The sequence below is a fragment of the Melanotaenia boesemani genome, chromosome 8 (genome assembly GCF_017639745.1).
Source record: "Melanotaenia boesemani isolate fMelBoe1 chromosome 8, fMelBoe1.pri, whole genome shotgun sequence".
Classification (NCBI taxonomy): Eukaryota; Metazoa; Chordata; class Actinopteri; order Atheriniformes; family Melanotaeniidae; genus Melanotaenia; species Melanotaenia boesemani.
In genome coordinates this window covers 8199177-8213105 of record NC_055689.1, presented here as the reverse complement: position 1 = coordinate 8213105, position 13929 = coordinate 8199177, and the positions used below count along the sequence as shown (strand labels likewise).

Genomic DNA, 13929 nt, shown 5'->3' with positions numbered 1-13929 from the left:
AATTAAGAGGGGCACACTTTCTTATCCAGATGACTGAAGCTATTAAAAAATAAATAAAAAGAGCTGCTTGTTTACAAAGACTTACTAATAATTTACCACTACTGGCGACTTCTTTGTCTCTGCCCACCACCAAAGCCCAATCACAGGAGCTGTTGATTTGTCAGCCCTGTCTGTGCGAACATAACAGAGTGATATAACAACCAAGTTATCAATTTTGCCCCCTTTTCTGGTTGTTGACAAATGAATTGTCTGATTTTGTTTTGTTTTTTTTTTGTTGTTGTTTTTTTGTTTTGTTTTTGTTTTGTTGATGTTTTGCTATATTCAAATCAGTTAAACTCTGTCTTATTCATCAGTGACAGAAAGGAGATGATTTGTATATTTTCAACTTTTTATCTTTATTCAGGAAATCAGCAGAGACTAAGGTTGAGTAGAAAAAAAAAGGGCTCCAGACAGCTGAACTGGAAAAAATCTGTGTGCCTGACTTAGTCAGCACATAGACTAGACTAAATATGCATGCACTTCCTTACTTACTTTACGTTGCCAGAGCTGAAATTTTCACAGCTGCAGCAAGGAGTATACACTTTGGACTGTGGGGTCTAGAGAGGTCAAAGTCCTGGCAGATGGTATTATGTTTGCTTTCATTTCAAGGTGAGCAATTAGTGGAAGACGCCAATATGTCTGTAACCCACTAGGATCATGTAAGGTAAACCACAGCATAGATGAACCACAGGCTGCCCCCAAACTGAAGTTAGATATTTTTTTAGGAAAAAATGAGTGTGAAAAGCATTCTAAATAACAAATAATTATTAGAATAAAACAGTCATTGCCACATTGTAAAAATAGGTCAGTCCCTAATTCAAGGTTTTATCTTCAGTTATAGTATTGTCAACAAACTGTACTTTAAGCATTAAAAGTGAGTGAAAATACTCATTATGAGGCAGAAGGGCCATTTTAAATATTATGTTTTGATTATGTTTTAACACAAGATTCAGGCTAATTCAGGCTACTATAAACACTTTCCACTGATATGTACCAGTAATAATTAATGTATCAGAAAAGAAATCGACCGAAGAAGTATTGACTGACATAGCGATCTACTGAAGGTGACCTTATTTCAACTTTACTACCCTTTCTTAACCACTGCAAAAACGTAACTTTAGTTCCTTATTTTACGACTTTATTAGTTATCTTATCGAATTTAAATAGTCTAATTGTGACTTATTATTAATTTAATTCTATTTAAGTTTGTGTGCTGTGTGAAAATCCACATGCTACAAATGAAATAGAGAAAAGGAATGGGATCGCGCTAAGATCTCGCGATAACTGATGCGTGACGTAGGTACCGTTTGTAATAAAGCTGGAAGCAGCGTGTCAAGGGCAACCGGCATTACAGTAAGGAAGCAACAGGGAAGGTTTCTCGTGTCAAGGGCTGTCACAGAAGTCATTCAGCTTCTAGAGTTCTAGAGAAGTGAAGGTGAGTTTTTTTCTTTCCTCCCCCCCTCCATTTTTTATTCTTTCAATAAACATTTCGACGTTGTAGTCTAGCCCGAGCTCCAGGAATGTTGTACTGAAGTTGACTGAATTCATTCATTTTCAATGATAGCCCATTAAGGGGGAAAAATATATCCTCGTGCTTCTCTTGACAGGTTAGTAGTTAGTAATTGAATTGTAATGTATGTTAGTTTACTCATAAATGTCGAAATAATTTATTTTGCATATATTCATAATTCTGACTAATGACTTACATACCGACCTCGTGCCTAGCTTACTCCAAAGAAGAAGAAGAAGAAAAAGAATGTAGCAACCCAACAGTCACTGTTGCGCCACCTGTCACTTTGCTGAAAGACACGTTTCCACCTGCTTCGTGATGTGCAGCGATCCGAATAAACGGTGCTGGTTGTCGTGCAAGGACGCCATGATGAGGAAAGTCGGTAGTCACGTTCAACCGCCTACTGTTTTTTTTCTGGTTGTGGTGGTGAAATGAATCCAGTTTCTTTGACTGATTCCCAGCACGTGCAAGACGGTAACCGTGTCAGTGACCCTGACGGAGAGCACTTTCAGACCACTTAGAATAAACTAACACGTTTATATACGTGAATGTAAAGCGGTTGGAAATGGCTCGAGATGTTATGCGAACACATGGCAAAACAGGAATAATGGACGAGTTGTGTCCAAGGCTAAATACTGGCTGTTAGGCATTACTGAAACACTCAACACTTCTTATTTGTCACAAAACGAAGGATTAATTTTCATTCATTCATGATAAAGAGGTTTAATATGTGCCTGAAATGAACTCGTACCATATAGTTTTAACATTTGGAGACAAATGGTCAGTATAACTCAGAAATTAATAACTAATATGCATTGAGCTTACACAAAACTAGACTGGAACTAGAATTGAATAGAAATACTTTATTAATCCCTTTGGAGAGTCCTCAAGGAACTAGAGCGAAGATGCAGGAGCATTTTTTGTTGCTCCTAATGTTCCAAATTCAGAATGTCCTGCTGTATTAAAAATACTTGTGCATGGGATTTGTCTGCTTCAGTTACTTTCCCATGCACTACTTTAAAGCTTTTCTCCAGTGTGACTGTCACATGAGTTGCCGCTGCACAATGACTCCTATGCACCCCTGACCCACCCTTTTCTATCTCTTTTTTTCCCCCCATTATGTGTCATAAATGTTCCCTTTCATTATTGTCAGGCTCCCTGCACCTTATCTTTATCTCCTCAGCAATACACTGTCTGTAAAAGAGCTGTGCTGCAGTACATCTTTACTTATTTGATGTTTTATATTTTAAAATAAAGCATTTTACGTTAATATAGCATTTCTATTAAGCCTTGCTTGTGCCACCACTGGTTAGACAAATATATATATATATATATATATATATATATATATATATATATATATATTACTTGCTGTAGCAGGAAGAAGATGGGTGTTATCAGTAATGATCAATTGTGCCTCTTCTTGGAATGAGGCAGGGATGCATTACTACCGTTGTTGCATCAGTTTGTGATGTCCAGTTAATTGTCCCTCTTTATTAATGCAAGCTTCTGCAGTCCCAGACAACCAGGAGTGAGGTTCACCAAGAGCTTAAGTGTTTGCAGAGCATAAATACTGCTATTATAGCTGTAGTAGATGTTTTTAAAGTCCTTCTGGTTAGTAATTAATGTGGCATTCAGTAAATATTAGCGAATGATTATGATCTTTGAGAGCAGCTTACTCTGTTATAGGTCTGCTTGCCACAGCTTGAGCTTAGTCTGTTTATGAATAAATGGCTACTGTGTTTTTTTTCCTCAGAATTTAATTTCCTAAGATGTCTACAATGACGCTGCTTCATGTAATTATTAGCAGTGATGTGCTCTCTGCCCTCAGGGTTATACAGTCCTTGAGGCTGAACTCTACCCTGGTTTTTTTTGAGCATCAAGTTGAAGGAAAATATAATTGATAATGGGTGAGACTGACTGGCTGCTATACATCCTTTTATTTCAAAAACCTTGATTAGAGTCCAAACATAATCTCCTGTCAAAGCTCAGGGGACCACACAGACCCTTCCTGATGCTCTCCTTCCAAGAAGGGTGTGTCTTCAGTTTGATCTCGCTATCTTTCATGCACACACGTGTCTTAAAATTCTTGAATGGCGTTACTACACAAGTGGTGCCTCTTAGTGCTCAAGGGTTTGGGTCATCTGTATGCTTTTTCAGTTTGTGTCCTGTTTTATAATTTCAATATCCATAGGTTTATACATCTAAAAGGGTACTTAGTTAATCTGATTAAAGAATTAGTTCTGCTAAAGTCCGGTATGTTTGGTATGTAAGATTATAAGACGTGGCTCTGCCTACCTTGGAGAGCAATTAGCTTTACACTTCAACTAATCCTCGCCTGTTTGCACTTTCCAAAAACTTAGATCACGAAGACTTAAAGTTGTCATATCATGCAAAGCTCCAACAAGAAAACTGTGAAACTGCTCATTTGTTGGACTTTATCATCTTTGCAGCTAACTTGTTACTACTTTATGAGGGTTGATTCACCCCCTCAGCTTCTCCATAGGTTGTAGAAGTCAAGGCTTACCTCTGCCAGCTTCTAAAGTTAGCTGCACTTTTAATGCCCAGAATAGCAAAAGCATGTAGAGCAAAGTTTTGTCATGGCCGTGTCTGCGTCTTTATTACCTTCACTTAGTTGTACTCAAAATACAAGGTTGAGTTTTTATCTATGTGCTTGGAAAAGCATGCCATCAGAGTTTATCAAGGCCATGCAGGGGGGGCTGCAGTGTACGTGTTTCCCAGGCATTTGCCCACAAAATCTCTCCTCACGCAATGTCCAGTTAGAAATCCATTGGCTGTCCCATTTACTTTTTGTGTTTATTGGGAAGCTACAAAATGAATGAAACAGATGGTGAACAATTAAAGCACAGGCAAATTGCATTGTGGAGGTTTTGCTTGGACAAAGCAGTGTTTTTGATTGTTTAATCAGTCCAAAGTTCAGTTATTGCTGTAGTGGTTTAACCCTCAGAGCAGATACTTCACGCAGAGGGTGATGGTTCAAAGCTGCTGTATTGACCTACTGCAGGGGTTGATAAGATGAGGGGTTGTTTTAAGAGATTTAGCTGTTTCTGTTCTTTTATGAAGGTCAGCTATGATGGAGGAGGTCAAGACCGTTGTCAGGCAAATACTTTTGTGTGCTTTCCAGAGCTGGGCTTGTAGTTAGTGAAGCAATTTGTTCTAGGTTTGACTGTAATATGGACACATTTTGGAAGAATTTAAAGAAGTATTTGCTGTGCAGATGTTTGGTAGAAATGAATTAAAAATATCAAGTTGTTGTACTTTCATAACCAGAAGCAGGAGGGTGAGGGTGGGTGGTGGTACTGCTTTTAAAAACTGCTTTTAAAAACAAAACCATTCGTGCAAGCCAGCAAAAAAAACAAAACAAAAACAAACCAAAAACCAGAAAAAAAAACAAAAAAAAACACCTTTTTATGTAGAAATGTTTCCGTTGTGTAATTTCCCAACATTGGTTCCTGCAGTAGAAATATTGCAACTTTTTTTCAGGTTTCCTGTTCAGAGAAGTTTAGATTTTAAAGCTGAATATGTGCATATGTGCACGTTTTACTCCACTTGTCACAGTTCTTAAAACAAAAGGATGTTTTAAGTGGGATAAGTGGATTCTCGTAAATACTTGACTGGCCAGCAAAGAGGAAACAACAGTGTAAGACCACAAAGTGATAAAAGGTGTCAAATAACAGCAAATCATTAGAAAAAGTCACTGATTTGCACGAATTCTTTTTTTTTTTTCTTTCAGAAGTTTGTTTTTTAGTGGATATTTTTTTGTTTTTGAGATGCATGACACCTTTAAAGCGTAATTACTCTGAATTATCCAGACAGATTTGGACCCGTCTGCAGCTGAAGCGGACCTCTCTCCTGAAGACGATCACATGCCTCCTGGCTCTTATTTCACTTTCTGTGGATTACAGAATTTAAGAATATATACGGAGGACTTAAATTTCTTCCCTCCTCCTCTTATAAAACTTAAACTTTGCTTTGTTTGGTGTAAGGTGTTGATTTGCTTGTGGGAAGCGAGTTGTTCTGTTATTGTATTCTTTTAGTGATTGAGTTCACATCGAGGTAGGGAGTCTGGGTCGACCCAGCCAGTACACTGGTCTTTTGTGCCCAGAGACAGTACCGCCTTTCAAGTTAGAAGCGTAGGAAACTCATGGATGTTTTGACAAGAGGTGGGACGTTCTCTGTGGACACTGTTTTATTCTCCAAATTCAACAATTCACATGCTAGTAGAGATACTAGAGGAAATACTTTCTAAAAGTAGACGTTTCCACCTTGATGAAATTCTTGTGTTTGCAGACTCGTAGCTAATTTTTAAGAAAAAAAAGTCAGAGTTTGCAAGTACAAGTGTGAAATGTAGTATTTAATGTTTTGCTTTCCTTGTTTCTAGAGTCCCACGAAGCAGCCATGGACCAGGCCAGGTCAACAATATCCAAAATTGTAAGTGCCTGTTACTAAAATTTCAACCTCAGTCTAAAAACAAGTTGAGCTTCAAAGTTTTCCCCCTTAACAGGAATTTATCACCACCTATAAAAAAAATGATAATTTATGCCTCATTTATCATTTCTCTTCATATTTGCAGTAAATACAGAGAAAATGAGGAAAAAATGTCATCACAGGTTTAAAAAAAAGTTACATTATATACACAACAGCTTCTACAAGTTATTTAATTTACTAAGAAAATAAACTTGGATTCAAATAAATCATTTAGATGATCGTTGTTTACATTTAAACAACTTAATTTCAACCTGGCCACGGTGTTTAGTCAAAACATACTGAAATGTTACTTTAAAAGAAAATTAGTTATTCAAATGAAAATAAAATAATTTGAAAATATAAATTTATTAACCCCTAAAGCAAAACGATAAAGTCATCCAGTTAAGATTTGATGTTTTACACATTTATTTTTACCATTAAAGGGAAAACAATAAATTGTAAACATGCTTTCTGTCTGTGTGGGTGTGTAGTAAAGGCAAGAACCCCCAAAGATTTTAACTGTAGTTCATCATCAAAACAAAAGATCAGAACAGCCGCAGAACAAAAGCCTCTGAGAGTAAATGAAACTGAACATGGACGACCGAATCACTTTCTGGATGTCGGTCTCCACTCCTACCTTCAGCAGATCATCTCTGGGTTGATCTGCTTATTTTCTGTCGTCGACGAGCTTTGTTTTTAGCTCTCAGAAAGCAATTCATGTAAGTTGATTTATATTAGTTCAGCTTCTATTCCAGTAATCATGTAACTTATTAAAAGGGATTTTTATATGGTAAAATAAGGTGATGCGTTTCTAGACTTCATGTCATGTGCACAGGCCCAAAGCTTTGACTTCAGTTTATCAGATACCTGTCATGTAAGTACAGTGACTTTTACCTGAAAAACAAGATGGAAAATTTAATTATGCTGTTTAGTTTTGACAGTTAGAAAAAAAAAAAAAACAACCTAGAGACATTTGTGGCTACAAATTCGTCTTAATTTATACAAAGTTTAAGTCTTTTAAATGGCTGAAATGTAATCTTAAGCTAAATTTGAGGCATATTTCTGCTGAGGAAGTGGCAGATAAAAGAAGATTGCAACTAGAAGAGGAAATGGGATCTTTGGGATCTTTCTCACATCCTCCTTTTCCCTGTCGTTCTTTTTTCCACAGTTTAACGGGGAGCCACACTCCTACACACGATTCAACTTGACCCAGAACATGGAGGGCGACAATAGCCATGTGGAGATGAAGCTGTCCACCGACGTAGACGAGGAGGTCGGGGGAAACGGCGTGGGAGAACACCTCAACCACAACGCCAACCGCAACTCCAGCCGCAAACCCTATCTGACCCAAACGTTTGGACGCACACCCAAGAACCTCTGCTTCCTGGCAGCCACTGTTTTCCTCATCTTCATCATCGGTAAGTACGAGACGCTGGAAGGAGAAGCAGTTTTTTTACATTGTTGTTCAGTTTCTTTGGGACCAGTACTTACCAGTGCTGTCCTGCTCGAGAAATGTTACCACGTCTGCATGTTACCATCAGAGAAACATGGCTGTAACCATGTCTGTGGTTTGGTTTTGCAGCCGTTCAGCAGTCAGGTTTAGTAAGCCGCTCTCACTGAAACAATACAAAGGGTTTCTCAGGAGAAGCATTCACATACTAAATGGTGTCATGGACTCTCAGTGTCTTGTTTCCCATTGCTGACTGTTATTTTTGCTTTCATATGATACCTCTGTCCTCTGGGTCTGTTCTCTCCTCCATGTCATTGAGTTTTCTCTCTCTGTGGCTGCTTCTAAGTTGAATCCTCTCATACTTTCAGGGTACTTGATTGGCTACATGGTTCATCAGAAAAAGGACGTAGCTCCTGTTTGTGCAGCCTCTTTTCTCTCCTCTGAAAACACTGTTGCACACGAGACCGGTGCTGCCCCCCTCATGAACTGGGACGATGTCAAAGCGCTTCTGTCTCGGGGACTCACTGCTAACAAGATGGAAACTGCTCTCAGGTGATTAGAAAGCAGTTTGCACCATTTCAAACATCAGATTAATCAACTGCATATCAAGAACGACATTTTCTTTTTCCTCTTGTTTCTGTTACAGCGAGTTCTCCATAGTTGACCACCGGGCTGGTTCTTATGGTGATGAACAGTTGGGGAACAAGGTGCACGAGAGGTTCAAGAGCTATCGCATGAAAACCTGGACTGATGAGCACTTTGTCAAAGTTCAGGACCTCCCCGCTTCTGGCTCCAACAGTATAGTTTTTAAGAACAACCCGGAAGAGCGTCCGAAGGGATTTTTGTCCTACAGCGGGACCGGATCAGTTACTGTGAGCATCATGTTGGAAAACTGAAGAAAGTGTGTGAATCATTATGAGAAACTGCTAAGAAATGAGTTGTTTTGTGTTCAGGGTGCGGTGCTATACGGCCATTACGGGCAGGAGAGTGACTTCAGGTTGCTGAGGGACAGGAACATCAACCTGAGTGGAAGAGTCATGCTGCTCCGAGCTGGGAAGATCAGCTTTGCTGAGAAGGTGGGTGGTTTCAGTAACGTGAGGGAAAATACAGTCTTGCTTTCTCTTTTCTGTGACTCGCAAACGTCATTGAAATTAATAAAACATTTTCATTGGCCTAATTATTTTTTCTTCTTTTCCTTTCTGTCCGCAGGTGGCCAACGCAGTCAAAATGAACGCATCTGCCGTGCTGATCTACCCAGACCACACTGATTACTCTATCGGAGAGGACACTGATCTTTATGGACATGTAAGGCATAGTGTTGGATGAAATTTATCTTAGAGCGTCCTCTGTTGGAACCCTAGGCAAACTGCTTCTGATAATCTAGTTTACAGATGGTAAATTAGGGATTGAAGCAGTTTGTTGTGGTTTTAAATGTCATCATGTGCAAAAAAATGTTTAAAGTTTGCATAAAAATGTCCAATACTGCCAGCTGTAGTAAACAAGGAGTAAAATTTAGCTTTGGGTTTTTTTCCCCCCTCATGAATAATTCAATAATTTTGACATTTTATGGCCCAATAATGAGCACACACGTGCAGTGTAAACACAGGAGGAAGCTCTTGCATTGAAGTGAGTTTTACTGGTAAAATCTGTTGGGACGAAATGATTTCTTGTTGAGCCTGACTGATCACGTGTCCTCAAATGGAAAATCGGTTTTAAAATCAAAACAAATAAGGGATATTACTTTTAAAGACATGGATATTCGTGTAGATATTCCAATAAGTTATATAAGATCATTTTATTCTTCAAGGTTTCTAAGTTTTCGGGCAAACATATTCCAAATGTGATGTTCACAGCAATGCTTGCCTTGCAGTTAAAGCTTCCTCTTCGGTTCTCCTGCAGGTCCACTTGGGTTCTGGTGATCCCTACACCCCAGGCTTCCCCTCCTTCAACCACACCCAGTTTCCTCCTGTGCAGTCATCCGGACTGCCGCAGATCCTGGCTCAGACCATCACACAAGGCATGGCAATAAAAATTCTGAGGTAATGCTTCCAGTGCTTTTACAAATAAGAAAATAAATTAAGCATATTTTCTGTGAACTTGTTCCTCCTTGCATTTGGTTGTAGATGAAATCAGTTTCCTGTTTGCTTCTCACAGGAACCTTGGGGGCCAGAATCTGCCTGAAGGTTGGGACGGCTTTAACAAATTAGGAGACGTGAATGACACAGTTACTGTGAAGGTCAACAACGTTCTTGCTGAGAAAAAGATCAATAATGTGTTTGGAGTCATCAAAGGCTTTGTGGATTCAGGTACAATGACATTTCGATTTTAACCAGAGAGGAATGAGTTACTGAATGAGTTGGAACACAAATGGTTTCTGTCGTCTGTGTTCAGACCGGTACGTGGTTATCGGTGCCCAGAGGGACGCGTGGGGTCCAGGCTATGCTGCATCAACTGTCGGCACCAGCGTCCTCGTTGAGCTGGCGCGCTCCATCTCAGACATGGTGAAGAATGGTGAGAATAAGCCACTGCTTAATGTTGGTGCAAGATTGCTTAAAAGGTTTGTTTATTTACTTATTATATCTATTTATTGATCATTTTCACTTGGTATTTCTGCATGTTCACAGATGGATTCAAGCCAAGGAGGAGCATTGTGTTTGCCAGCTGGAGTGCTGGAGAGTACGGGAGTGTTGGTGCCACCGAGTGGTTGGAGGTAAAAACAACAATTTAAAAGAAATACTATTATTGATTTTATTAACATTTCTTTTTCTGTTAATTTATTTTTTAAGGTGTCATTATCCCTACAATATAATTTCTAAATATTTAACTTTAAAAATTAAAGTTTGTAGTAGTTTGATGTTTTGTTTACTTGTATGTGCAGGGATATTTGACCTCTCTGGGCATGAAAGCGTTCTCCTACATCAACCTGGATGGGATTGTAACAGGTATTTCTGTCATGGCTTAAAAACACCTTGTAGCTCGATTTGATCTAAAAAAGGTTATTACATAAAAAGACATTTAATTTTCTGAATGATGTAAATAATATTTTGTTTTTAGGTTGGAATGGATTTAAAGTAGCCGCCAGTCCTTTGATGCACACCTTGATTAAAAATGCTCTAAAAGAGGTAAAAGCCACAAGATATTTCTCTGGTTCATCTGTTACGTTGTTATAAATAATTTCAGAACGGTAACATAAGGCTCATGAAGGGATTTGTTTTGTTTTTGTAGGTGAAAAACAAAGATGGGTCTCTGTTTGACCAGTTTGCAAAGAACAACTGGGAGTCAGAAATGTAAGTCTGTTGGTTCATACAGCAACTTTTCACACAGCTTTGTGTATGGCTGCTTTTCTACACTTTGGCTGATTGTTCACTGTATAATCTTTTATTTTTCATGTGTTTTTTTTTTTCTTTTTCTAGGCTTGAGCCTATGAATATGGATAATGCTGCCTATCCTTTCCTTGCCTTTTCTGGAATTCCTTCAATGTCATTTAGATTCAAGGCTGGTAATTTGGTAAGTCTTTCTTCTTTCCTGCAGGTTGAATAAATCATTTTTACCACAGATGATCACTGTTTTTGTACCTCGAGCCGTTATTTTGTGCTTGATGACTAATCTTACGTTACCGGTTGCTTTTCCCTTTAGTTCTACAAGTACTTTGGCACAATGCTGGACACCAAGGACAAACTGAACGCTGCCACGTCCACCCAGGTTCCTCAGCTGGCTGAAACGGCTGGCCGGTTTGCAGGGCACATAGCGCTGAGGCTGGTCCACGACCATCTTCTGCAGATGGACTTGAAAAAATATGACAACGTTATTCGCTCTCACGTAGTTAAGATCAAAGGAAAAGTCAATAATGTTCAGCAGGTGAGTGTCCAGAAATGATCTATTAAACCAAGATGGCATTTACCTGAAATCAAACATTTTCTTTAGCTTTTTATTATTATTATTATTATTATTATTATTATTATTATTATTATTATTATTATTATTTATGTGCATTGTTCCCAAGTTGTGCATCAATTTGTTTTTCCTTACTAAAAGCTAAGCTACCCCGGTGGTGTGCATGTGTGCTTGCAGATGCAGCCTCAGTTGTTTCCCAAAGCTCTGACTGTGAACTGGCTGATCATGGCCTCCGGCTCCTTCGGCCGTGCCCATCGCAGCCTGATGGCAGACATCGACAACAGCGACCTGGAGGACATCGAGATGTGTCGACTCATCAACGACCGCATCATGACGGTAAGACCACGAAACTTCTGAGATCAAAACTGAGATATTATTTAAATGTAACTGATCAATTTTTAATACTTGGATTGTCTACATTTTTTATTCAATTTTTATTTATTATTTATCTTTTTATTATAACTTAAAAAAATAAGTAATTTAATCATTATGTACGACACTTAATATTATAATTTTCTAACAATAAAAAATGAATTGTTCTGTACTCACTTAATTTTAAACACGTTAAACCACCTCCTCTGCTTCGTTGCTTATTACAGCTGCAGGTCTGCAACTTTTATGAAACATTAGTAAATTCCTTCCTGTGTGCTGCAGGTGGAAAGAAGCTTCCTCTCACCCTACGTTTCTCCCAGAGAGAGTCCGTTCCGCCACATCCTGCTGGGCTCCGGCCCTCACACCCTCAAAGCTCTCTACAACCACCTGGACGCTCTCAAGATGAACACCCCCGATGCCGACGCCAACCTGTTCCGCAATCAGTTTGCCCTGGCGACGTGGACCATTCAGGGCAGTGCCAACGCGCTAGCAGGAGACATCTGGTCTTTGGATAATGAAATCTAAGCCAAAAACAAAAGTCAAGATAGCCATTTTCCCTCCTCCTCCTCACTCTCTGGTTCACGGTGTCGCCTTCTTATAACAACTAGTGGCGTGAAAACCAGAACACTTGTTTTAAACTGGTTTAAGTTATGAGAAAGTTAAGACCATCATCATCCATTTCATATCCTTTATTGCTAAAGCCAAACATAAAAAACCAGGAGCCTTAAAGGAAGATTTATGCACCCCAAAATGGAAGCGGGGGGGGAAAAAAGTATAACATGAGACATTTAAATATTACAGTCTTGAATATTTTGGTGCTGTTAATGACAAAGTTAAATTGCACATATGTGACAGTGCTACTTAAATTAGTGTTTCCCTCTGAATGAGCTCAGTATAATGAATTATTTTCAGCTTTGTATCAGGTCATAATCACAGTGACGGCTGTGCCTTCCAGCTCAGATATGAAAAACACAAGAAGGGCACTATCATAAGCTAACGACTTCTTATTCATTCATCACACTGAAAACAAAGAGCTGCTGGAACTCAACCTTCAGACCTGAGCTGGCTTTTGTTGGTAGCTATAATTTCATATCATGCTGGAGGCAGCCGTCACTTCCAGAAGGTGCTAACAAGGCTTTATTTCACAATGAGTGCAGACTTAGATTCAGGGGACAATCAGCTGTGGAGCAAAATAAGTGTGCTGCACCAGTCTTAAGAAAGGTCCTGTTCATCAAAAGAAGAAAAAAAAAAAAAAACTCTTGGCATTAGATTTAAACCGTGTCAACCTTCCAAACAAGCAAAGGAGAAGGTCTCCAACACGTGGCACTGAACCAGAAACCATATCTCTATTTATTGTTTATTTATTTATCAGTGGCAGGGTTCACTATAAATAGTTTTTTATTGCCTTTTATAAACAATAATTATCGGGAGCAGTGCCTTCCATAATTATGACAGTTATACTGTCGAAATGACAAAAGCAGCATCTGCTTAAAGAAGCGTACATGTTGGACGGCCGGCGCTGAACACGTCCCAGTCTGACAACTTCCTGCTGAACTGACATTGGCGTGGTGTTTGAGCAGCGCTAGCTCACACGTCACGCCTGACCAACACCTCTGGATCGCCTCGCCAGCACTGGCCTGTCAGCTCATGTACGCTTCCCGTCCTGACAACATTATCGGGAGCAGAGTCTTCCATAATGTGGAAAAGAAGAAGGTAGTTTTTGCCTACCAGTGTGTGTCTGTATCGGAGGCAGTGCCCTCCATATTTCACTGTAGGGGTGGATGTTTTTTTATTATCGGGGACAGTGTTTCCCATAATGTGTAAATACAGTTCATGGCTACACGTAGCACATGTCGCTCTGCGTTTCCTAAATTTTTGCTGTCAGATCAGTGAGGTAAAGAAGCTGAAGCGGGGATTCATTAATCACACCTTTTTTCTTCTTCTCACCTGCGTGTTTTCTTCGGTGCACCCGGAAATGATTTGAGTATTTGAAGCTGTTTGTTTAAAAAAAAAAGAAAGGCTTGTTACAGACATGTCTGGAGCCACTGTGGTTAGAAAAGCTGGGTTCGGCATCACATGTCCGATTTATCCAATGTGAAAATACATTTATACTCTTTCCTTGTGTGTTCATTCTTGGGATTTCCTCGTGCCTTTTGTGTTTTTAGCTACGATTCTG

The 13929-nt window shown here is 39.2% G+C and overlaps 1 protein-coding gene across 1 annotated transcript; it reads left to right on the top strand.

Moving 5' to 3' along the window:
• Positions 1-1363: 1363 nt before the first annotated feature.
• On the top strand, positions 1364-13073 carry LOC121644341 (transferrin receptor protein 1-like). Its single transcript, XM_041992233.1, has 18 exons — positions 1364-1474; positions 5952-6001; positions 7206-7455; positions 7856-8039; positions 8134-8359; positions 8441-8563; positions 8697-8792; positions 9387-9526; positions 9642-9793; positions 9879-9998; positions 10112-10197; positions 10366-10429; positions 10542-10609; positions 10713-10774; positions 10901-10994; positions 11124-11345; positions 11559-11717; positions 12036-13073. Exons 2-18 carry the CDS (start codon positions 5969-5971, stop codon positions 12276-12278), a joined length of 2322 nt encoding a protein of 773 aa, XP_041848167.1. The 5' UTR covers positions 1364-1474; positions 5952-5968; the 3' UTR covers positions 12279-13073.
• Positions 13074-13929: the final 856 nt, after the last annotated feature.